The 26,402-nt window shown below is 42.5% G+C and overlaps 3 protein-coding genes across 3 annotated transcripts; all 3 read left to right on the top strand.

The window, feature by feature from the left end:
* Window positions 1-1,278: 1,278 nt before the first annotated feature.
* On the top strand, window positions 1,279-8,968 carry LOC135085497 (uncharacterized). Its single transcript, XM_063980289.1, has 5 exons — window positions 1,279-1,354; window positions 2,380-2,475; window positions 2,766-2,917; window positions 7,743-7,884; window positions 8,772-8,968. The coding sequence occupies exons 1-5, from the start codon at window positions 1,288-1,290 to the stop codon at window positions 8,951-8,953; spliced, it is 639 nt and encodes a 212-aa protein (XP_063836359.1). The 5' UTR covers window positions 1,279-1,287; the 3' UTR covers window positions 8,954-8,968.
* Window positions 8,969-10,242: 1,274 nt separating this feature from the next.
* LOC135085213 (uncharacterized) lies at window positions 10,243-13,522 on the top strand. The gene is made up of 5 exons (XM_063979969.1): window positions 10,243-10,288; window positions 11,264-11,374; window positions 11,749-11,952; window positions 12,433-12,549; window positions 13,314-13,522. The coding sequence occupies exons 1-5, from the start codon at window positions 10,243-10,245 to the stop codon at window positions 13,520-13,522; spliced, it is 687 nt and encodes a 228-aa protein (XP_063836039.1).
* Window positions 13,523-15,194: 1,672 nt separating this feature from the next.
* Window positions 15,195-21,091, top strand: LOC135085419 (uncharacterized). The gene is made up of 7 exons (XM_063980207.1): window positions 15,195-15,302; window positions 16,236-16,346; window positions 16,757-16,904; window positions 18,403-18,553; window positions 19,390-19,549; window positions 20,208-20,385; window positions 21,032-21,091. Exons 1-7 carry the CDS (start codon window positions 15,266-15,268, stop codon window positions 21,072-21,074), a joined length of 828 nt encoding a protein of 275 aa, XP_063836277.1. The 5' UTR covers window positions 15,195-15,265; the 3' UTR covers window positions 21,075-21,091.
* The last annotated feature ends 5,311 nt before the right edge of the window (window positions 21,092-26,402 follow it).

Raw genomic sequence — 26,402 nt, 5'->3', positions numbered from 1 at the left:
CAACAGACGACAACGATATGAAGCTCAAACTGTTTCGTCTTATGTACGAGACAGTCCGAGACAGCGACTTGAAGGTCAAGAGAGCTGAGCTCATAAACGCATACTACGTCAACTCCACCAGCTTCGAAATAGGTTACTTACTGGGCGATGTCACTGACAAGTTCAATATTATGTCTGACATCTCTTCAACGCTGAAGAGACTGTACGAAAGCTGGAAGCCAATAGAACATATCAATGCGTACGAGCAGATTGCAAATCAGGCTATTGAAATAAGTCATTTAATTGATATGATTAGAACGGTCAATAAGAGAGGAATGTCTCAGGATATGTCTTAGATTACAGTGTTTGAATATGTGTTTTGTTTCATTGATAATTCGAAATCACAGTGCAAGTCGTAAGTAGTTAAGATCGTTTCCACGAAGACGCGCTCCACCATTCTTCCGCTAATGTTTGAGTGTTATCGGTACACGCTAAATTATCCATGAATGCACACGCACACTACAATAATGAGGCCCGGATTGCTCGGATCAAACTCCCCGCACCCTGCGCTTCCCTCGATCAAAAATTGGTGGGGCGCGTCTTCGTGGATGAAACGATCATTATTATGTGGGCCAGTGAGAGTGTGCAAGAAACCGCAGAGTAAAAAGGGGTGATCGCTCTTTTCAAGCGCAAACTTTAATAGTAGATACTCGTAGGTGAACTGAAAAGAACGGATTGAAAAATGTTTTTAACTGTCGACTGTTAAGTATTCGCTGAAATTCCTTCCGTGGACACGAAGCTAGCGACAACTGCGGAGGAATTTCATAGAAATATAGAAACCAGTAGTATCGCTGCGACACGTCGTGCGTCCGCTGCTGCCTCATGTCATCCGCTACCAACTTGTATGTACCTTATGAAAGTGCGCACATTACACCGATTTGGTATCGGCCGAGTAAATTATGTTTTTTGTATGGTATCGGCCAATTCCTCATACAAAGCGGACTGTTAAACCGTTGTTTGCCTATTTAATTTCGTGTAAGTAAAAACGTAGGTAGGTAAGTATATTGAGATGTATTAATTAATGAGAAATTCAAGATTGCTAATTAAATTAATAATTAAAATGGACGACACAAAATGGTTACTTAGAATTCTCATTTCGTTGATATTATGTGAGTACTTACTTTTCTTTGTTATTATTTTGAGTATATTTAAAAACTGCATAAAGTTCAGTTTAGCTTGATCAATCGTTTTCTGGATACCTATCTACCCCCAGGTTCCTCCTACTCCGAAGCCTCCAAGTACCACGTGATGAGGCACAGACAGGACGACAACACCGGCTGGGGGGACAAGAAACAGATGATAGCCATATCTATAGGTAATTAAACAAAACATGTATTGTCTTTATTTCGTTCGTATGAGCCGAATAACGTCCACTGTTGAAGAAAGAAAGAAACATATTGCTATGGACATCACACAAGGACAAATCACACCACCACCCATGGTTCTTCCTGCCTCACGGCGTACATACGAACCGAATCTCGGGAGAGCGCGCGGGTACTTGCTCTGGGCTCCTTTCCCCGGGCGCAGTGCTTGACTCACACAATCAATCACACAAGGACAAAAAAAGATTCGTTCGTTTCAGCCGAAAAACGTCCACTGCTGGACAAAGGCCTCCCCCAAGGATTTCCACAAAGACCGGTCCTGCGCCGCTCGCATCCAGGCACCTCCCGCGACCTTCACCAGATCGTCAAAAAAGGTAAATTAGTTAATAAAAAAAAGACAGAGGTAAGGTAACACATAAAACATAGCAATGGAAGAGAAAGTGAACTGAGCAATGCCACCCTGTCGCACAGCGATTCCCAGCGCAATGGGACCCCACTCAGCATATGCCGTGACCCACGGTGAGGAAGGCCGCGACGCTGGCTTTCAGTGTGCCCCGTGCCGAATGGGAGTCATGTTGGACAAAGGCCTCACCCAAGCTTTCCATAACGGTCCTGCGCCGCCCCAGCCAGGTACTTCCAGCTACCTTCATCAGATCGTCGGTCATCCGCTTTGCAATGGAGGGAAGTCGAACCTTAATTTCGAACTCCTCGGACTATGTTCTTCTGATTAATTTCGCTGCGGATTCAATGACAGTTTAACTTTCCCCCGGGACAAACTTGGCTTTCACTGGTTGGGTTTTTATTGGCGGTCAAGCTGTAGATCCTGGCTATACAGGAGTTGCAGCGGTGGGAACGAGAGGTGGGAACAGTCCCGTAGTGGGGGGGCCTGTCTTCCGGCCTGTGGTGGTCACCACTCGAGAACTTTTCTGCCCTAGTAGCCATCAGCTCTTACGAGAGTGTTTATATAACCAGCTAAGTTCTAGTAATAGAATTGATAACATTTTGTATTATTTTCAAGAAATGATCAAGGAGGCCCAAATGAGAATCCGGCAGATCAGGGGCATTATAAAGATGCATGACGACCGCATGGCTTTCGATGTAGGGGTTGTTTTGGGTAAGTTCATTATTATCATCATTTTCTTTTTCTTAGCAATCATTAACTTCGAACTCATATGTTCTTCTGGTTAATTTCGTTGCGGGTCCAATGACAAAACTTTCCCCCGGGACAATCTTGACCTTCACTGATGGGTTTTTATTGGCGGTCAAGCTTTTCTGATTTATGAAAATACGCAGTAATATTCCAATTTTATCTTCGAGAGTTGTTATAACTATTTTTTATGATTATTTGTTCGTTTTATAAGTCTAATGTATTAGTTATAGTATTTTATTTAACTTAATTTAAAGGTAACATCCGCGAGAGGTACCGACGGATGTTCGAGACCTACAGGCAGTTCAATGACAAACACACTATGCGCTCGGAGTTCCATCCGCCCAGTATCGACCTCATGAGGGTGGCATACTACATCGTGGCTATGCAGCTGGTGCACGAGATAGAGGTAGGTCAAGCTAAAGGACGAAGCAGACTCAAATCATCATCGTTTCAGCCTAAAGCCCGGTCTGTGAGCACGTAGAATTTTGTCCAATGACCCTAAGCTACCCATACTTATCGCTCGCGCCACAGAATAAGTAATAGTACAGGTACAGAAGGATTACTCCGCAAGACGATTTAAATAAATGCGAGTCTTGCTGCGACGCGTTACAGTGGAATTCAGCTCGCACAGCACTACGTACCTACAATTTTATTCACCTACAAGTTTTGTCTCTTTCTATCGTGTGCCTCTGAACTCTTCTTACGCTGTTAGGGTTGCTGTCTAGTGAAAAAATAATTAATCTACTTATTTTTAATGAGATACGTATGTAGGTAAGTATGCATTCATTATGGAAAACCTTGGGAGAGGCCTTTGTCCAGCAGTGGACGTCATTTGGCTGAAACGAACGAACGCATTCTGAGCAGTAGTCATAGTAGGTTAGGTTCCTATACTATCCTAAGAATTATTGATTACCTACATGGCCAACATACCTTTCAGCATCTTTGGGAAGCGAAAAAAAAAGATAAATCCGGTAGATTTCTTTTCGAATTTAAACACCCGAACGCCGCACAATATTTCTTTCTCTTTATGTCCATTTTTAAATAATACTTCGATCATAGAATTATAATCATACTACAACGCACGTCAGCGTCCTGACGGGTGCGCGCGTGACACTCGACTGATATAATACCCGCCGGCGGGGCGCTTCGCTGTAGGTAATTATCGGATGTACCGCGCGGAGTGAGCCAGGCCTGCTCGCGCGTAATTATATTGCTGTCGCGACTGTGCGACGCACGGTGGTCTGAAAATGAAGCTCCCATACCATAGAAATTTAATGTCAGAAATTAATAAATAAAAATATGCATGGTGTTTAGTACACCTCCCTTTGTTTTACTAATATAGTATGAAGGGTATGAGTAGCTCCATGTGTGAGAAAAAAAATATTTTTATTTTTTTTGTATGGAAAAAAACACTTAAAGTGGATTTTTTTTAAACTGAATAGAACTGAAGGGCTGGTACTCACATGAGCTATTGCACCATACACGGCGATCAAGATGACATACAATTCTTGTGCCTTTGGGTGCCGCTTTGCATGTACCAAGCTTTGGAAATTTTGAATTTTCGGTAGGTGATCTTTCAAGTCTTTGATGTTATTTTATGAAGTTATTAACCGCTTTCAATACGAGAATAGTATGTAAATTAATACTCATACTCATAATAATAACTAGGAATATACTAAGGATATTTTTAAATAATTTTTATTTTGAAAATATAAAAAAATAAAACGTTTGATCATTGAATGAAGTAACCAACCAGTTGGTAACTGACATTAATAATAAATAATAATAAATAAATATCTTTGGACAATCTCACACAGCGCCATCTAGCCCCAAAGTAAGCAATTAATATGCTTGTGTTATGGGTGCTAGCTTAACGGATATACTACTTATATACTTTTTTTTTTTAAATACATACATATTATACATAGTAACACAAATTAAAATTCATCATTTCAATTTCTGCCCGGCCGGGAATCGAACCCGGGACCTCTCGGCATAGTAGTCCGTTCTGAACCACTACACCAAACGGCCGACATTGTTATTAGTTACTAACCTGCTAATGACGTTTTAATGAAAATAATAGAAATCAATATTGATTAAATAAACAACTTAAAAAATCGAACTGCCTAATAGGCCAGTAGAATTACATTTGAAATCGGAAATAATTCCTACAAAAGATTTTATTGTTTTAATGGCTTCATTTGTTACTCATTAAGACTATCCTAAATTTTCGACTTCGACGGAGTTGTGATTAAGTGGTTATATCGCGTAAAGGACTTACCCTATCGAAAACTGGTCTTCATGACGGTTGAAGAGCATTTAATCCTGCATTGAATAAGACCAAATTCATATGTTTTGGACAAACTGTTCTCGTGCTTATCTTCGAAAAAGTACAAAATGTACGTATAATTAATGATCCTCTCCACGTCCAATGGCTCGATACCCGCAGGATTCCAAGTTTTGAAAAGGACCGCCTCAACCAGTGTAACCCTGTCAAGGCTTACGAGCTGGATGCGCCTATATCTTGTTCGTCCCAGCCATTCGATACGTTGCCTAATCGATGCCTGGTATGGTAACACAGAGTCGTTCAGGAGAGTGCAAGAAAGAGGTGCAGTAACCGCAGTTAAGGAACGGCTAGGACGAACAAGGATAGGTGCATCCAGCTCTTAAGCCTTGACAGGGTTAAACTGGTTGAGTCGGCCCTTTAAAAGGCTTGGGAGCCTGCGAGTGACGAGTCATTGGGCGTAGAGAGGTCAATAATTATACGTACATTTTGTACTTTTACGAAGATAAGCACGAGAACGGTTTGTCCAATACATAATATTATTATGAATTTGGTCTTATTCAATGCAGGATTAAATGCCCTTTAACCGTCATGAAGACCAGTTTTCGATAGGGTAAGTCCTTTAGCGATATAACCGTAAAACCGAAAAAACGCCCCTTTCGGGGGCCCCCACCACTTAAGCACAACTCCGTCGAAGTCGAAAATTTAGGATAGTCTTAATGGGTTACAAATGAGGCCATTAAAACAATAAAATCTTTTGTAGGAATTATTTCCGATTTCAAATGTAATTCTACTGGCCTATTAGGCAGTTCGATTTTTTAAGTTGTTTATTTAATCAATATTGATTTCTATTATTTTCATTAAAACGTCATTAGCAGGTTAGTAACTAATAACACTCCTGGAATGGAAAGGATTCGGCATAAACATTAATGGCGAGTACATCACTCACCTTCGGGTTGCCGACGATATTGTGATTATGGCAGAATCGTTGGAAGATCTTGGCACAATGCTCGAAGACCTTAATCGAGTTTCCCAACAGGTAGGCCTGAGGATGAACATGGACAAAACGAAGCTTATGTCGAATGTCCATGTTGCGCCCTACCCAGTTTCAGTTGGGAGCTCAATTCTCAAGATTGTCGACAGGTATGTCTACCTCGGACAAACGATCCAGCTAGGTAGGTCCAATTTCGAGAAGGAGGTCAATCGTCGAATCCAACTCGGCTGGGCAGCGTTCGGGAAACTACGCAACATCTTTTCGTCCAAAATACGTCAATGCCTGAAGACTAGAGTGTATAACCAATGTGTGTTACCAGTGATAACTTATGGCTTGGAAACGTAGCCCCTCACTATAGGCCTTATACAGAAGCTCAAAGTTGCACAGCGTGCTATGGAGAGGGCTTTGCTTGGTGTTTCTTTGCGAGATCGAATCAGAAATGAGGAGATCCGTAAACGAACCAAAGTCGCTGACATAGCCCGACGGATTAGCAAGCTGAAGTGGCAATGGGCAGGGCACATAGTACGCAGAACTGACGGCCGATGGGGCAGAAAGGTTCCTAGTTATTATTATGAGTATGAGTATTAATTTACATACTATTCTCGTATTGAAAGCGGTTAATAACTTCATAAAATAACATCAAAGACTTGAAAGATCACCTACCGAAAATTCAAAATTTCCAAAGCTTGGTACATGCAAAGCGGCACCCAAAGGCACAAGAATTGTATGTCATCTTGATCGCCGTGTATGGTGCAATAGCTCATGTGAGTACCAGCCCTTCAGTTTTATTCAGTTTAAAAAAAATCCACTTTAAGTGTTTTTTTCCATACAAAAAAAATAAAAATATTTTTTTTCTCACACATGGAGCTACTCATACCCTTCATACTATATTAGTAAAACAAAGGGAGGTATACTAAACACAATACATATTTTTATTTATTAATTTCTGACATTAAGTTTCTATGGTATGGGAGCTTCATTTTCAGACCACTGTGCGACGGGCGCCCGCAGTGAGTGTGCGAGCGCGACAAGTGGGGATGCGTTCATAAAAAACTGTTGCTGTCGCGCTCGCACACTTACTGCGGGCGTATTCGTTGACGACGATATTTTTTGTCGGATCACGGACGCCGCCGCGGCATCAAAAACAAAATAACTTACTTCATAGTTTCTGAACAAGAATATTGAAAAAGCTCTCTGACATTTTAAAATATTCAAAATATTTCACTGACGCATCAGTGCTACACTGATACTGACTGAGCGGACACTGTGACGGAACTGTGGCTTCACTGATATGTGTGAATCGAGCTTAACTCGCGGCTTCGTATCAATGGCCCCGGAGGACACCGTCGGGTTTTAGCTCAGATCATAGAAATCTGAGGGTTTTAGTGAGTAGGCCCCATCCCCCCGGCGGGAAGAGTCCCACATAACTCACTGACTGACTGTCCCCATCAGCCAGTTGGCAATTTGGCAAAGCATTTCCCGACGCAAACAAAAAGAAGACGTCCACTGCTAAACATAGGCCTCCATCAATGACTTCCATGTTGATCGATTGGTAGCGGCCTGCGTCTAGCGCCTTCCTGCTACCTTATGATGTCGTCGGTCCACCTTGTGTGTGGACGTCTCACACTACGTCTTCTGGCTCGTGGTCGCCACTTGAGAACTTTTCTGCCAGCCTCCACTTCAGAACCTTGCTGCCCCATCGGCTGTCAGTTCTGCGTACTATGTGCTCTGCCCACTGCCACTTGATTTTAGCGATTCTGCGGGCTATGTCGGTCACTTTGGTCCTCCTGCGGATCTCCTCATTTCATTGGGGGAGGCCTATGTTCAGCAGTGGACGTCCTGTGGCTCAAATGATGAACGTGAAGCTTACCGTATTTTCGCCATTGTTTTCTCGCGATTTACATTGTCTTCTATGTGTGCACGCTGAGACTAACTCCTAAAATGTTATTGCAGCTTGACATAGACAAGTTGATTCATGTTCTGGAGACCATAGACAACGAGGATTTTAATCCTGACCCACGCTACGACACCGTGACGTCGACGAGGCGGCCGGGTATCAAGATGATTGCTCGAGCAAGAGAAGAAGAAGAAGAAAGTAAGTCTGTTATCAAGAAACAAAACAAGTCTGATGCCGTTTTCACCATCAATCCCTAATTTTTAAGTGACCCCTATGGTAACACATAACAGGATATATTCATAGGGGCCACCTAAAAATTAGGGATTGATGGTGAAAACCGGCATAAGTCTTGCTAAGATAAGTGTGCGCAGTATGGAGTTTCATACAAAGATTATTGACCGCCTCGAGTGGATACGGTTACGATCCCTTTCCGGGTTGATAGATGTGCGACGACCTTTAGTCTTTATTTCGAGACTTGACTCTATTTTCAAGACTAGGACTCGTAAGTCACACGAGTCCGAGTCCTTTCGAGTCTTCTGTCTTTTGAGTCCTTTCGCATTTTACTTAATTCAAAATACAGCTATGGATTTAGACGACTCAGTCTTTGAGTTCCTGCATTGCGCACCCTTTTGAGGTGAAGATATCGAACTCGAGTCGGTGTCTCCTCAAAAGGATGCGCGATACCAGCTCGTAAGAGCATGTCAAGATGAATGTTGGCTGAGCCTATTGGCGGAGTGGCCCACGATTTTTTTTTCTTGTATATTGTTTTTTGTTTATTTCTTGATCTGTAAAAGCGAAAGGTCACTGATTGATTGACTGACTCACTTACTCATCACGAAATCTCAGAAACAACAAGCACCAACAAGTGCTAGGAGTCTCAAATTTTGCATGGTCGTTCCTTTTAGAACATATGTGCTCACTAACGCCGGGATTTTGTAAAATTCAACCCCTAAGGGGGGGTAAAACGGGATCCACGCGTACGAAGTCGCGGGCGGCCGCTAGTTGTTTAAAAATGTGCTTACTGTGTCAATATAGTGTTATTCTTTTTTATTCTATTCTTCTAATGATGTTTCTGGTAATTCCAGTACAGCAAATGGCAGACGAGCAAGCTCTGAAACGGAAGATGAGGGAGCGACACCTGATGAGGAGACTGAACCTTGAGAGACAGCACACCACAGCCAAGAGGTTCGAGGGACAGTGGCCAGTGGAGGGCAACTGGGAACTGGGAGCCTATGGAGACATGGGGCTGTATGCTGGTCATCAATAAATGCCAAGATTTTCATTGCATTTTTGATTAAAGTCAATATTCCTTCATTTGCATGGACTATTAAAAATAGTGCTTACAAATCGGCAAATATTAAAACAAAAAAATAAAAGACTAAAGGTTTCGCCAAACCAACGCGATCACACGCGATCAGCCGGCGTGCAGCGATGGCGACCAGACTTAAATGCATTGATCGCCATTGCTGCACGCCGGCTGATCGCGTTTGATCGCGTTGGTTTTGCCGAACCTTAATAAAAAACTTAAAATTTTGCTCTTAAGAAGCCTTCACATGTCTCATCTTTTTGTCCTACCAGCGCTTGAGACCAAAATTTGGCAAGTGCTGAGAAGAAACGCCGCAACAAACTCAGTGACCACTGTCTGCCGGTTTTAAAGAAATAGAAATAACGGTAGTAGAGTACAATATTGATTCAGGAGCAGTTCTCTGAATTTACTACGCATTCTTAGTGTATCTTACAAAAATAGGTACAAGACTAATCGACAGCCTCACCTTTGTTGAAGCTCCAGGAACTTGACTCATGAAAGTAGCATCTCTAACGGTTTTCTACAGGCTATACTTCGGAGAATGTGCGAAGGAATTACAGGACCTAATTCCACCAGCCCCCTTCCATCACCGGGGAACCAGAGTTAGCGTACCATCCCTACATTGTCGACATTCCACCAGCAGTTAGGGACTTCGGGATTCCAACACAACAGTTAAGGACAATCTGTTCAGGTTCAGATTCTTTCTTGGATGGCTCATGGCTCAAACTTGGAGTGCAAGTGTGGTTTTGTTCCCCAGTCGACGACATGATGTCGGGCCCTGCGTGCCCAAACAACTGCACGCAGGAAGATTTAATGAAGGCTACTGACAACGCCACTCTTGTGGCGGAGTTTAGGGCTGACGCTGTGTGTGTAGGTTTGTTGTCGACACGACAAGAAGAAGTTAGGGACTGGAATTCGCTGCCTGCTGTTTTCTTTTCCGAGCACTATAATCCGGGCTTCTTCAAGGCAAGAGAGATTTAAATGATTTCTCAATGGTGCGAAAATTCTTTGCTGTATATCCTGTAGGTATGGTATGGGAGTGCTTTAGGTATGGGAGCGGCACATGAGGATGTTTTTGTAACGTCAAACGTCAGCAAAACGTATCTACAGGGTGTAGTTTCAGTCAGGCACTGACTGAGTAAGCGCTGGAGCCTAGAAATTTAAAATGCGTGCTAATAATTAGCACATAAAAATGTTATCGGTCATGATAAGGGGAAATTAAAATCATTGTTTAGTCTTACACTAGAAAAATGTTGTTTACTTACCCACCGTTATTAATCTTCTCATTAATAATATGTAAGTAATTTTTCAATTTTTTTAAATTGCCGTGTTTTCTTCAATATCCAATTAACTAGCTAGGTCCATTCATCATCAAATAATTTCAGACACAGGACGTCCACTGCGACTCCCCCAATGATTTCCGCAGAGGCCGGTTGGTAGCGGTTGCCACCTTTATGAGATCGTCGGTGCACCTTGTGGGTGGATGTCCTAAGCTGTGCTTTCCGGTATAAGGCCTCCCATCGGCCGTCAGTTCTGCGTACTATGTGCCCTGCCCATTGCCACTTCGGCTTGCTACTAAACCGAAGCTAAAATGATTTCAGCAACTTTTGTTCGTTGACGGATCTCCTCATTTCTGATTCGATCTCGTAAAGAAACACCGAGCATAGCCCTCTCCATAGCACGCTGTGCAACTTTGAGTTTATTTTAAGGCCTATAGTGAGAGGTCACGTTTCCGAGCCGGTAACACACACTGACTGAAAACTTTCGTCTTTCTTTAGGCACTGAGGTATTTTGAACGAAAAAATGTTGTGTAGTTGCAGTGCACTTCCTATGAATGATGATGATGATGATGATGACGTGTGAAAGTAGTCAATGGCGTGATATATGTAATTAATTATTCTTGTTGTCGTGTCGACAACAAACCTACAACAGTGTCAGCCCAAAACTGCGTCACAAGTGGCGTTGTCAGTAGCCTTCATTAAATCTTCCTGCGTGCAGTTGTTTGGGCACGCAGGGTACGACATCATGTACTTCGTCGACTGGGGAACAAAACTTGCACTCCAAGTTTGAGCCATCCAAGAATCCCCTCCAGAACAGATTATCTTTACTACGGCCAACCTGCGTCCGAAGTCTATTTAAAGACTTCCAGGTAAGCCAGGGGAGCTCATGTCCAGGTGGAGGACTCTCAGACATAGGGACAAAAGGGCAAGGAAGATCAGCTCTCTCACGCTATAACATGCATCTCTCTTTTGAATTAAATATTGCTTTCAGATTTGCCTGTATTATACGCCAAGCACGCGCCGTATGAGTCGAAGGACCGATGGCCACTGGAAATGTATAATTACTACATGGTGATCAGGATCACGAGGTGGATATGTACAGGTAGTAACTGTCTTAGTATTTTCCCTTTGAAGTGTAACTTTTGAATAAAGTAATAGAGTGGCAGTTTCGATGAGGTAGAAAAGTTCACGAGTGGCGACCACGAGCCGGAAGACGTAGTGTGGGCAGGCCTCCCACTAGGCTGACCGACGATCTGGTGAAGGTCGCGGGAGGTGCCTGGATGCGGGCGGCGGCGTAGGACCGGTCTTGGTGGAAATCCTTGGGGGAGGCCTTTGTCCAGCAGTGGACGTCATTCAGCTTATCAGGTCGTTGAAGGCCACGTACCGGAAAACGTAGCGTGGGACGTCCACCCACAGGGTGGACCGACGACCTGATAAAGGTAGCAGGAAATGTTTCTTACCATTAATTTGTTACAGATGCAACAATAAAGCTAAGGCAAGCTACAAGAGTGCAAGAAAAGTACAAAAGTATGATCAGCTACGAACTGGGCAACATCGCTGCTGGAATCCATGAGAAATTCCAACATATGCTGGACACATACCGCAAATACTCCAATATAAAACAACATAGAGACAACTATCACTACATAGAGACGATATTCAACGCTTACTTCATAATAAGTAAGTTCATTAAGCTTTCTATATCATCAACATCATCATTTTTTCACATGTTCTCTGATGAACATAGGCTTCCCGGTTGGCAGCACCCTGCATCCAGCGCCTTCCTGCTACCTTTATTATTCCGAAAAAGTTCTCGAATTGTGACCGCGGGCTAAAAGACGTACTGTGGGCAGGCCTCTTACTAGGTGGACCGATGATCTATTCTGCTGAAGGGAAGTACCTGGATGCGGGCAGCGTAGGACCTGTCGTTGTGGAAAACCTTGGGGGAGGCCTTTATCCAGTGCACGTCATTTGGTTTAAACAAACAATATAACTACTACAACGATGGTGATGTGCTGAAACCAAAAGACGTGTACTAGACAAAGGTCTCCCCCAAGAATTTCTACTACACTGCCCACATCCAAGAGGGAGGGAAGGCCTTCCTACATTCGAGTTTCTCGGTCTGTAGTGGCCATTAATGGAATAACTACCTTGTTACAGAGGGTGATTTTAATGAAATTCAGATGGAAAGAGACCAATACTACGAGGTCTTGAAACGACATGAGACGAAGCTGCAGGCTACTAAAAAACAAAAGAACAAAATACTGGATATTCTAGGTAAGTAAGTGATCGTGCGAACGACTTATCGTGCAGGGGAAGGTTGAGGGCAGAAAAGCGCGCGGCAGGTCGCCCATGCGCTGGACTGGAGGTCTCAACTCAATGGTCCACTCCACGAATGCACAAGAAAGGCTGCAGTGCGGGAGGAATGGCGACAGATTGTGAGGCTTGCCACCAGACCGGGAGTGACGACCACGACCACTCTGCCAAGAGTACCGATTCAAAGATGATAGTTGATAGTACACTAGTATTATATTATCTGTGATAGTACTAACGCACGTACCGGAAAACGCAGCGAGAGACTTCCACCCAAAAGGTGGACCGACGACCTCAAGGTAGCAAGAAAGCGCTGGATTAGTATGTGCCCTGCGCCCATGCCCATTGCCACTTCAACCTGCTAATCCGTCGTTTATAATACTTGTAGGGCAGGGTACTCACCTGCCATGTAGCACGTAACGTAGCATGTAACGTATCCAACCTTCAAGTGAGTACGGCTCGTCCACGGTCATCGCGTATCTGGCTGCGAGCTCCTGGATCCTACTGCGAGCCGCCTTTGTGCTCGCAGTGATACCGCCACTCGGCGGGTCGCTGCGATCTCCCTGCGAACCACGCGCGAGCACGAAGAAGAAGCGATCAGATCAAGTGAGTACGGGCTCGTGCCTGTGTACTCACTTGATCTGATACATTACATGCTACACGGCTAGATGAGTACCCTGCTTTCGGATTTCTGTAATGTTACTTATTAACGATGTTTTTATGTCCAGCTGATTTGAAGGCGAGAGCCCGTAGATCTCAAAAAGAAGATGGCGGACCGCAGTTCAAGCCACAGAAGAATGATTTGCGTAAAGACTTCAAGAAAGAAGAGGAGTACAAACGGTCACTGAGATACAAGAAGTGGGCTGAAAAGTGGAACAATTTTATCCCTGAAGTGGAGGGGGTGGACATTGTGGAGGAAGCCAAGCCTAACATTTAATACCTACAATAAATCTTATTTCTGATTTTATTAAAATTTATCTTCATTTTAGCCATAGGACGTCCGTCCACTCCTGAACATAGGCCTCCCCCAATGACTTCCACATCGCACAATTGGTAGCGGCATGCATTTATCGCCTTCCTGCTGCCTTTATCACGTCGTCGGTCCACCTTGTGGGTGGACGTCCAACGCTGCGTTTTCCGGTACGCGGCCTCCATTCCACAACATTGCTGCCCCATCGGCCGTCAGTTCCGCGTACTATGTGCCCTGCCCACTGCCACTTCAGCTTGCTAATCCGTCGGGCTATGTCAGCGACTTTAGTTCGTTTACGGATCTCCTCATTTCTGATTCGATCTAGTAAAGAAACACCGAGCATAGCCCTCTCCATAGCACGCTGTGCAACTTTGAGCTTCTATATAAGGCCTATAGTGAGAGGCCACGTTTCCGAACCATAAGTTAGCCGAGTTATTAAAATTACATGATCTAATTCCATCAGCCCCCTTCCATCACCGGGGAACCAGATGGAAGTTAGCGTACTATCCCTACATTGTCGACATTCCACCAGCTCGCACTAAGCGATTCGATACCTAACTCTTTATTGCGATAGGCTAGGGACTGGAATTCGCTGCCTGCTGCTGTCTTTCCCGAACATTATAATCCGGGCTTTTTCAAGGCGACTGAATAGGCACTTACAGGGCCATGTACCACCCTAGACTGCCTGAAACTGCATGCATCCTAGCCATGACTGTGGGTTTAATTGATCATGCACATTAAAAAAAAATAACTCCCTACGACAGGGATGGCAAACCATTAGGTTCAAAGTTCCACTTTTCAAAAATTATGTTTGGTGTAGTCATAGATGTGCCATAAAATAACAAATTAACATCTAATGTTTTATTAAGAGTATCGTACAAGAGCGCCACTAGCGAGTGACAGGGCCTTACTCTACAGCATTGTTTCCCAAAGTGAGGGGCGCGCCCCCCAGGGGAGGCGCAAAGACCTTTAAAGGGGGGCCCGGGCCATCTGTGTACTTAAGTATAAAAAACCTGCGACCGCTGAGAGAATGGATTGCAGACTGCTCGATACGACCAATAAATAATCTTGACTGGAGGAGGGGGGCACGGATTTTTTTTTATGGTCGAAAGGGGGCGCGTCTCAAATAAGTTTGGGAACCAATGACAGTCTACAGTGCAGTGGCACCAATTACTGATAAGAGCAAATACGATAGCCATTATACAAAACACATAATATTGATTATTTTATTATTATACTAGCTGTGCCCGCGGCTTCACCCGCGTGGAATTTTGTCTGTCACAGAAAAACTTTATCGCGCGCGTTCCTGTTTCAAAAGCCGGGATAAAAACTATCCTATGTCCTTTCCCGGGACTCAAACTATCTCTATGCCAAATTTTATCAAAATCGGTTCAGTGGTTTGGGTGCGAAAGCAAGACAGACAGGCGGACAGAGTTACTTTCGCATTTATAATATTAGTATAGATTAGTGAATTTTGTGATTGGTGGCGAGCCCTAAATGTTCGCCGTCCCTGCCCTACAGGGATTCGAATCCGCGGTCACAACTGGCGCTATGCTACGCTTCATCTTAATTAAATTTCCAATTATTAACTGATTAAAATTGTAAATTATGTTAAAACTGTTCTAGCGATAGCAGTATATTCAAGTTTGCTCATAATAAAACATGTTTTTAATATTCATGATAGTTATTTCGACATGTTAGAAACAAGAAATGGATTTGAATTTTTATTTTACATTCGCAATATTTGGTGAGACGAAGTACCTACTAACTAACAGGGATGTTATGAATATTCGTAACCGTAACCGAAACCGGTATAATTTAACCGTATCCATAACCGAAACTACATTTATCCATAACACCCCTATCAACTAATGGCTATAATTCTGTGGTAGTACCTACTTACAACGGTGGAATTTTGTAAATGCCACCTGAAAGAAATGTACTGATAAGTACATACTCTTAAGTCTTAATACCTACTGTAAAATGTCACCCAATGAAAACATTCCTTTATTTTTAATAGTTTTTCCCGAAAATTTAATCGAACCGACTAAATTCTGTTAAAATTACACCCTGTACATTAAGCTTGCACTTTGAACTTGATAAGGTCAGTGATCGAACCGATTTTGTCGCGACAAGTCTTTATTTACCTATGTTCCACAAATAAACGAATTGGATTTGATTTGAAAAAAAAAAAAAAAAAAAAAAGAGATTTTGTTACACATAATTGAAACTATCGGAAAACGCAGCGTGGGACGTCCACCCACAACGTGGACCGACGACATCATAAAGGTAGCAGGGAAGCGCTGGACGCAGGCCGCTACCAACCGGGTAACATGGAAAGCATTGGGGGAGGCCTATGTTCAGCAGTGGACGTCCTATGGCTGAGATGATGATGATGATGATGAATTGAAACTTACTGTCCGTGGTGCGTATATTTTCTTATTCTTAAAGGTTACACAGACCTTTGTTTTGAACTCCTCCCATATACATCTAAGACTCCTATATTTTTCTGATTAATTTCGTTGCGGGTCGAGCTGCAGATCCTAGCTACACAGAAGTTGCAGCGGTGGGAACTAGAGTAGGTGGTCCCGTTTTTTTAACAAATTTGATAAATCAAGTGAAAGGAAAACCATGAAATCTTTTTCTGTGTTGCTACAGTTTTGATATTGTGTTCCTTTAGTTTATAGAACGGAAGCAAACTCTACCATAGACAACAATGCGTTGGCAGTATTAGCGCAGCACGAAGATGACTTCACTCCAGAGACCTTCGCTTTCTTTAATGTTAGCAAAAGTGAGTAGTTTATTTATAAAAAAATATTTTTGCTGTGTGCTTAGCGTTGCCAGGTCCAAAAACACAAAAAGCCGGACTGAAATTTGGCCGGACATTTTACCCTAAAAACCGGACATGTGACCGGGCCCATTAATAATTGTACACTAATTCTAGTATCATACCTAGCTCACGAGTGGGTACTATCGTCATCGGTTGCCCGACATCCTGATGCGTGCGCTTGATATTATTCTGCAGCTCGCTTTCAGTTGGCACGGCAGCCACATAAAAAGCCTAACAAAAGCCGGACAGGCCGGACAAGACCGTAAAAAGCCAAACACGTCCGGCTAAAGCCGGACACCTGGCAGCCCTATGTGTGCTGTAAGACAGACGCAGACTACAAACTTTTAGGCCGATTTGATTTGCTTTTGCAGAGTACAAAAAGTTTGACCTCACGGAGTTGGAAGCCCTGAGCAGGCGGTGGGACCTCTGGTATTTCAGGAAGTACATCGAGAGGCAGGTGTACACACAGGAGCTCAACGAGAGAGCGTGCTACTTCATCTGCATGACTTACATCACCGCGTGAGTCGTCATCATCATCATTTCAGCCACAGGACGTCCACTGCTGAACACGGCCCCTAATGACTTCCACATCGCTCGGTTGGTTGGTCGGCGGCCTGCATCCAGCGCCTTCCTGTTACCTTTACGAGGTCATCTGTCCACTGACCAAAGCGCACAAATCCACGTGTCGTCCTAACAAAGCCACGTGCCTCTGTGTAGCGACTTGGTTGAAAACGACTCATCATTGCAGCCACAAGACGTCCAATGCTGAACATAGGCCAGCCTAATGATTTCCACATCGCTCGGTTGGTAGCGGCCTGCATCCAGCAGCTTCCTGTTACTCGCTGACATAGCCCGACGGATTAGCAAGCTGAAGTGGCAATGGGCAGGTCATATATAGTACGCAGAACTGATGGGGCAGCAAGGTTCTGGAGTGGAGGCCACGTACTGGAAAACGCAGCGTGTGACGTCCAACCACAAGGTGGACTGGCGTCCTCATAAAGGTAGCGATTTTGTAGTTCATGTGGTTTATCCAGCATTATCATCAGGTCATTCACATTTAATAACCCGGAAAGGGGTCGTAACTGTATCAACACGAGTTGGTCAGTATTCTTTGTATGAAACTCCATACTGCAACCACAACGCACACTTAACCACACGGTGTTGATCCCTTTCCGAGTTGATATGTCTGCTTATCGTTGATAACCTACCTGTAACGCCCCTGGGTCTGCGGGTGTCTTTGGGCGACGGTAATCACTTACCATCAGGTGATCCGTCTGCTCGCTTGCCTCCTATCACATAAAAAAAAAAAAAAAAAAAAAAGATATGCGTCATGACCTTGTCACCACTGTAGGAGCACGACCAACGACCATCCTTATTTACTTTATTTTTGTGGGTGTTGTAAGAGACAGGAACAAAGAGAACATCAGGTCTCCCCAACCAGTCTGGCCAGCGTGGGGAGTGTAGGCCAAATATTTTATTTTCATCTGGTAAATTAGAGAGGGTCGTGCTCCTGCAGTGGAGACTAACGCCCGTATTCACAAACGATGCTTGCTTACTTAAGTGAACGCACAACGTTGAATAGAGCTCTGTGATTGGTTTATGTGCGTACAAGCGCGCTGTGAGACCTCATAGTAATGTGAATACGGGCGTAAACCTAATATAGGCTAGTTTCCTAAAAAAATGTTCCTAGTCTGTCATGTTTAATATATAAAAAAATATTGGACACATATATTTTTATTTGTCAATCTAACAAATAATTACATAGTTATGGTGCGTTGAAGTTCCGCACGACGTCACAACGTGCGGCACTTTTATGCACGCATTGACGTCACGGGCCTCTTCTTATGAACTTTGGCGCGCTTTATCTCTTTAAATTTTCATTAGTTTGAAAAAGTGAAAAATACGTGTAGAGTATTTTTTGATAAGTTAACTGACGGACTAATAAAAACTCTTGCTTTTTGACCCATGAAACATCCCTATTACGTATATTTATTCATAGTTTCCTTTTCTTCCACAGAATGCCTCAAATCCGAAGGTACTTTGACCTACGCTACTTCTACGTGGAAACAGTGGAGTACGAGATGGGATATGCCATTTACGACATCGTGTACAGATACCAGATGATGCTTGAGATATACCAGATTATGTACAATAAGTACTATATGCAGGTCAGTGGTCTTATGACCCCGTTTACTTAGTAATACAAAAGTAGAGGATAGACTGGGTACGGTTGTGACAGGGTACAGTTGTGACAGGGTACGGTTGTGACAGGGTACGGTTGTTACAGGGTATTGTTGTGACAGGGTACAGTTAGATTAACACGAATGTTACCGAACAATGCTCGGTAGGTGAGGGGTATTTAAGGGGTACAAAGGGAAGGGCATGCGGGCGACAAGACAAATAAGTAGTTTTTGAATATGCGTGCATTGTGTGTTCTATTGCAATTTTAAAAGGCCCTGAATTTTTCTTTTATTTTTATTAACAACAATCATATCTCTAACTTAACAGGTTAATCTAATGCGATAGAGTAGATAATTAGTACTTTTTATCTAACAATAATTAAAAGTGCCGCAGCCGCTATCGCTATAACCACAGAATAATAATATAATAAGTACTATAACATACAATTTAATAATGTAACTTTGGTGAATTAAATTTAAGACCCATCAATGTATGATTAATTATGTATGAATTCAGTCAAAGAACAACTGAATTTTCAACGGTTTTGAAATGAAATGAAATAGTATTCAGTACAAAGGCTCTTTCCGGGGCACTTATACACGTCCCAAATATAGATTGCCATACCACCACTTCGGGACAACATTATGGGCTGGTGCTGAGAAGAAGTGGCGGAAGAAACTCAGTCACCTTTGTCAGCCTCTTTTTCAATCCAATACAGTAATTTATAACTCACATGATACGTGGTAAGTGCGAGCTAGACAGGTAAAGTCCACGCACTCTTGTCATTTATATAATACGAGTACTTTATAGTTTTTTCTTCCAGCCATGGCGTTATAAGACACCAATATCGTACATGTTCTATATGTATCGGAACATGTTAGAGTACGGCATGACCATCATACATCTGTGTAACATGCTCCACGAGACCGAGAAGAAATTCCAAGGGAAGGCTCTCGGGCATTGGGACGACTATCCTGATTCAAGTGAGTAATACCTTCTTTCATCATCATCATTTCAGCCACAAGACGTCGACTCCTGAACATAGGCCTCCCCCAATGATTTCCACATCGCCCGGTTGGTAGCGGCTTACATCCAGCCCCCTTAAGGGTGCGCTGCGTTTTCCACTCCAGAACATTGCTGTCTCATCGGCCGTCAGTTCTGTGTTTTTGTTGGATAAGTAAGTAGCCCATGTTTTACCGAGGAAGGCTGTAGCCTATATTTAACATCACTCTACACTAGGTACTAAGCCAATACATAGAGACGGATCAGTAAAAAAAATGTTGCAAAAACGGGAAATATTATTCAATTTTACGCCTACGAAGTTGCGGGCACAGCAAGTCCCCCCAGGTTTTCCACAAAGAACGGCTCTGCGCCGCCCGCATCCAGGTTCCTCCCGCGACCTTTACCAGATCGTCGGTACACCTAGTAGGAGGCCTGCCCACGCTACGTTTTCCAGCCCGTGGTTGCCACTCTAGAAATTTTCTGCTCCAACGGCCGTCGTCTCTACTAGCTATGTGCCCCGCCCACTGCCACTTGATTTTAGCAATTCTGCGAGCTATGTCGGTCACTTTGGTTCTCCTGTGAACTGCGAATCTCCTCATTTCTCAGGAATTTTATTTAAATTTTATATTTTATTCTCAGACGAGCAGGAGAAGACCAAGGCCTCCAACTTCACAAGAGACAAAAATAAGGCAGTGAGCGACTACGAGAAACGCCGAGAACAAGAAAGAAAGAAGAGACTCAAAGAAAGGAAGAAGGAACGTAAGAAGATTGACATAGGATTCACTCGGACCACTCCACAAAGGCGGCCTAAGAAGAGGTTGGTTGTTCATCATCATCATAATTTCAGCCACAGGATTTTTTTTATGTGACAGGAGGCAAACGAGCAGACGGATCACCTGATGGTAAGTGATTACCGTCGCCCATAGACACCCGCAGACCCAGGGGCGTTACAGCAGGTGCGATGCCGGCCTTTAACAGGATGTCCACTGCTGAACATAGGCCTCCCCCAATGATTTCCACAATGGCCGGTTGGCCAATCTGGCTGGGTAGCGGCCTGCATCCAGCGCCTACCTGCTACCTTTATGTGGTCGTGTATCCACCTTGTAGATAGTATACTATAGAGGTCAATGGTATTCATTATTATTTAACCGCCTTCTATCGTCAAGTGGTAAAAGACCACCTGCTTCAGACCTAGAGGTCCCGGGGTTGATTCCCGGTAGGAACTTTCGGTAGGAATTCCAGGTTTTTCCAACTCGGCTGTTACAACTTACAACTCATATAAAATAATATTTTAAAAATTTAAAAATGTTTCATTATTCCCAAATAACGCCATAGCGGGGAGTAGCGGTACCAAAAGAAGTTTTTCTTTTATTGTGAACTTTTTTAATTTTTTTCACAAATGAATTCTTTTATTACACGTTCATTTTTTCCTGGAATATTACAAAGAATTTTTTATTTCGCAGTTTCTGGCCTCTTCACTACGGTTGGTCAATCGAGTATTGGTAAAAATATAGAATTAAAAATATTTAATCTTTCTTTCAAGTCCTTCACTCGTTATCATAATTAGGTATCGCTATTTAATCACAATATAAAAATATCATTATTTCATTGACTTTCTGATGGTACTAAATCTCATTATGTTAAATAATAAATTAAATGGGACGAATCCAGAACGAAAAATATATACTTTTTTGAATTCAGTGTTTCGTCCCAGTGGGACGAACGTGTTGTGGGACGAATCACTGAACTAGCCAATAAAAGGGCTTTGCATCATCTAACTTTAACCGTAACTGTAACGATAACCGCTGTTTTTTCTATGGAGTTTGACAGACTTTTGACGTTTGTTAAAGTTAAATTGTTGTTAAGTTGTTATTGTTTGTTCTCTGTAGCTGTGCCTTAAATAAATAAATAAAAATGGTGCAACTCACCCTAAGATGCAAGTTGATTTGGTTAACAGACCCGAAAATCGAACCTGGATCCTACTGCATTCATAACCAACTATTACTTTGTGCGCCACTACTACGCCATCTATAGTTGATCGATAGATAACATTATACCCCCGAATTCACAAACATTACTATGAGGTCTCACAGTGCGCGTGGACGCACAGGGTGACGACAGACAGACAGAGCTCTATCTAACGCTGTGCGTTCGATTTGCTGCTTCTCCTAAATAAGCATCGTTAGTTAGGTTAGAATCGTAGAATATGGGGTATAATTTTTAGAGTCATCGTCAAAAAGATTGTATTTTTTATGTAATTTTAGTTTTTTGGTAAACTTTAAATACGTTCTTCCAGTGCCTATGTATAGTAGCACATCGAGCTTCACTCTGTGGACCTTACACAATTGTATTAAAGTCTATTTTGCAACCAAAAGTAGCTATAGTTCTGTATTTACTGTTTTGTACAAGCGGATGTTTCTCATTATATTCCTATTATCTATGCCAGAAGTATACTTGACTTGAAATTAACAACCAAGTTGATTCCGCCAAGGTCAACAAGCAGTCAAATACGACGTGATACGTATTTACGTAGCCTATGTACCTACAATGTCCATATTTAGGGATTTTTTAGCTAAAATTTATCTTAAAAAATGAAACTTCTCATGAAACAATTTTGGTACTATACCATTAGGGCTATATTTCACCGGGACACCATGGCGGCGCAACCAGTCGCCGGCTACCAACAGTGGCGGGGCAAGACCTAAATTTGATGTGGGCAAGACAGATTTCGCGAGGCCTTGTTCTGTGGCGACCTGAAGACGGATTTTATGAAATAATAAAAAAAACGGGTCAATGGTCTATTCATTGACAGTTTCTGATTTCTTGATTCAATGATTATTTTTAAAGGAATTTTGCGCCAAAGAATAATGTTTGTCACTTAAAACCGTGTTGTTGCTTAATTTTGTGTCTGATTATGGCTGAATTTGTTTGGAAAAAAAATTTTTAACTACATTGTTTAGCTATCAAAATTTATATTTAATAGTATTTAAAAGTTGAATTTGACATGTGAGCAAAATTTTTGATGCGCGAGGCCCCTTGTTCCGCGAGGCCGTAGGCGGTGGCCCACGTCGCCTACCCCTTACGCCGCCACTGGCTACCAACAAAATGTATATGTTACGGTTAATGTGATAAATTGAAAATTATTAATAATAACCGGTTATTATGAATAATTACCGACAGTCGCGGTTAAAGTGATAAATTAATCACATATAACAGTGATTATTTAATAATTCAACCTTAGTACTAACAAATTTCATAAAAGAGAACAACATCTTGTGTACGTGCTCGTGTACAGCCAAACTTTTGAACGTTTTGATATCATATATTAATATAATTTGGCATAATGAGTTTGGAATGTTTCTTGCATAATATTACTTTTCCATGATGCCTATAACATAATGTTTTGATTTAAAGTGAAAAATAGGTTAAGGTGCGGCGGGGGTGGCCCTTGGGCCACCCCTAAGCCGCCTATTTAGTTTTATACACACATAAATGACCTCATATTAATAACATTTACCAAATCATGCGGTGATTATTCATAATAACCGGCGATTATTCATAATTTTCACATTTATCACTTTGACCGTAACATATACAGCTCTAAATAGAGAGTTACTCACCTTGTCCGTTTGGTTGCGCAAAGCTGCATACATTTTGTTGGTAGCGGCGACTGGTTGCGCCGCCATGGTGTCCCGGTGAAATATAGCCCTTAAAATGGCTCAAACATTTTACAATTATCTTAATTAATAAAAGAGAATGCCCAAGCGCATTAAGTTCGCCTTATGCACCAATTAAATGGCAGTAAAAATTAAATTAATTAATTAAATAGTAAGTGGTAGGGTAAGCAAGCCATATTTGGAACGTGTGCCCTGAAAATGGCCTAAGTATTGAATAATTTTTTTGAATTGTAAAAAAAACATTAAAATGTCCAAAAAAAGTTTGGCTATCTAAGTAACTAAGCCGTAAAAAGTTTTGAGTTAATTCAAATCAAGAAACGTATTGAGTTACACAAAATTATTATTAAATCTTACAATAATGCCACCAAATTATGAAGAGAAGCTACCGATTTGCCGCCTTATCATTAGCATTTATCATTAACATGTGAATATCACATGATGGCGTCACACTGTATTTACAACTCGCTAGTGGTTGTATACGACACAATCAGTCGTGCTTCGATTGCCTACGCCTCCATTCGTTCTGTCCAACGTATAACCCGACCAAAAACAGTACGCGCGAAACTCTATCCGCTACGTAGAAAATTGCCGTCTCCCGTATTCGGCGACGCAGTGTTGTTTACTTTTTTTGGTGAATACAAGTTTTCGCACTTTCTCATCTGTGTTTTGGACATTTTTTGATTCAGTGAAGTGATTTTGGATTGCCCTTTTTAATAGGTAAGTTTGTTTATCTATTGCTATGGAATTTTCCATGCATGATAGTAGAGTAGGTGTTTACAAGAATTAAAAGTTGAAAACAATTTAGTGCAAATCATGTATTTTAAATATCATTGCGATAAATTACGCATATTTTTTTTATCTGTCGGCTTTGGAAACGAGATTTTAGGCGTGTAAAGCGCCATCTATAACAATTTTGACAGCTGTTCAATAGATAAGAGTGATGTAATCGATTCGTTTAACATTTCGCGCCATCATCGAGGCCATTTTTTAAGCCATTCTATGACGACTTTTTCAATGTGACAATCTTTGCACATCCATCGCTGACTCGAAATTATAGTTGTGATATGGTGACGTATGTTGAGGCAGCAATGGATATACAATGTGTGTCAAAAAGAAAGGGATTGCAATTTGCTATAATTGCATAATGCGGATTTCTATTGACGTATTTTAGGACAAGATAATTTAAATTCGAAAACTATGCAACAAATCTACGAAATCGTCGCTAAGTCATAAAATCTTATCGCTCCTAAATCCTATAGGTAGATTCGATACCAAAAATCATCCAAATTGATTCAGCACTTGATTGGTGATAAATTACCTAACTAAAAAAGTGATAGAGTTAGTTTCACCTTTATTCGTAACTTTTTTGACAGTCAAATTGATATACGATAGAGATAGATTCTGACTTTGGAATAGGACATAAGGCAACGTCAAAACCTTAAAAGTGTGAAATAATAATTGAAAGTTTGTGTGCAAAGCAGTCTTTGTAGGTACTTATTAAAAACAGATTTAAAGCTGCAAAAAATCTACTACCTCAGTTGGCAAACTTGGACTTTCACTTGCCGGCTCTGATCACTGAGCTTAAAGTTCATAATACGATTGCTAAGAAAAGTTTTATTTCAGAACTAGCGGCCGCCCGCGACTTCGTACGCGTGGATCCCGTTTTACCCCCTTAGGAGTTTCGTAAAATCCTTTCTTAGCGGATGCCTACGTCATAACATCTACCTACATGCCAAATTTCAGCCCGATCCGTCCAGTGGCCAAACCACTGTGCGTTGATAGATCACTATGTCAGTCAGTCAGTCAGTCAGTCAATCAGTCAGTCAGTCAGTTATCTTTGAGTTATATGTATAGATAGGCCTATACATATAAGTACCTTATATTTTACGAATAAGTTTTTGGTAGAGTCTAAATTCTGTATCCTCTAGCCTAGCTACAGGTTACAGACTTTTTATCGGCTGATTAATTGAGACGGGCTGTTAATCAGTAGGACACAATGTCCTCATAACAAACATATGAAAGTGCGCACATTACGCCGATTTAGTATCGGCCAATACCGCATACACATTCGAATCGGGCCTAACTACTAAATCGGCCGACTAAAGGTAAACTTTATTCAGTCTCAGTCATAGATTCTTTCCTGTGATTGGTTGATTCAACTTGAAATTGAATCGAATTTGATCTTTGCTCTACAGAACCTAACGTTAGTATCTGAAGATCTCTAGTCTCTACGTCACAAATTACCAGCTGAACATGTTTGTTAAATTATCTCTACAACAACCTGATATTATGTAGAGGGGAAAAAACGTGTAATCTTTACTTAGCCATTTTTTCACCGTAAACGACAGTCAGTCAAACTGTCAAACCCTCAAACCACTAGGTACCCTGTTTTGACCTACGCCCTACACTCTCCACGTGTCCACATGGCAAATGGTTACCCTAAAAGCCGGGAAAAGTTAGCTTAAAAGGCCCACCAGCCACATAAAACGACAGTCACGATAACGATAAAAAAAATTGTAATATTTCCAATACGATAATGTTATTGTTTATGGAATAAATGACTATGACTATGACCGAACGGTGAATGGGTATCCTATTACCGAATTTCTGAACACAGACATCACTGCCTTAAGCACGCCAACTACTCCACAACACAGTAGCTCGTTACACCGTACTCGCCGGCGAGTACGAGGCCCTGCTTTCCATTTCGGACGGTACAGACATGTACCGGGCCGGTTCTCCCCTATCCGTCCCCCGGACACGGCCTGAGCCGAGGTCCGAGCCTACCGTGTCCGTCCGTAGTCCCCTCGATCGGGCCCACTAGAGTGAGCCCGCCGTAGGCTGGACCTTGGTCCAACACCGCGGTGGGCAACCCTCTAGTTGGGTTCGCCACTGATCGGGCGCCTTATGCGCTCGATACGGCCCGATCGCGAACGTCGGTCTGCGACCGACGCGGACGAGCCTGGGCTTCGCTTCGCGAAGCCCACACTCGGCCTCGTCGGCACGCGCACCGACGATCGCCAAACGGCTAGAGTACCTTCTGTACTCGCCACTCTGCCCGGTGAAGCTGGAAAAGCTCCTCAAAAAAAAAAAAAAAGGTGAATGGGTCGGACTGGCCGACTCGAGATCCGTGGAACGCGGATTCGATTCCCACCGC

Source organism: Ostrinia nubilalis, chromosome 28, assembly GCF_963855985.1.
Source record: "Ostrinia nubilalis chromosome 28, ilOstNubi1.1, whole genome shotgun sequence".
Classification (NCBI taxonomy): Eukaryota; Metazoa; Arthropoda; class Insecta; order Lepidoptera; family Crambidae; genus Ostrinia; species Ostrinia nubilalis.
The sequence above is the reverse complement of the archived record's forward strand: the minus strand, read 5'-3'. Positions and strand labels throughout refer to the sequence as shown.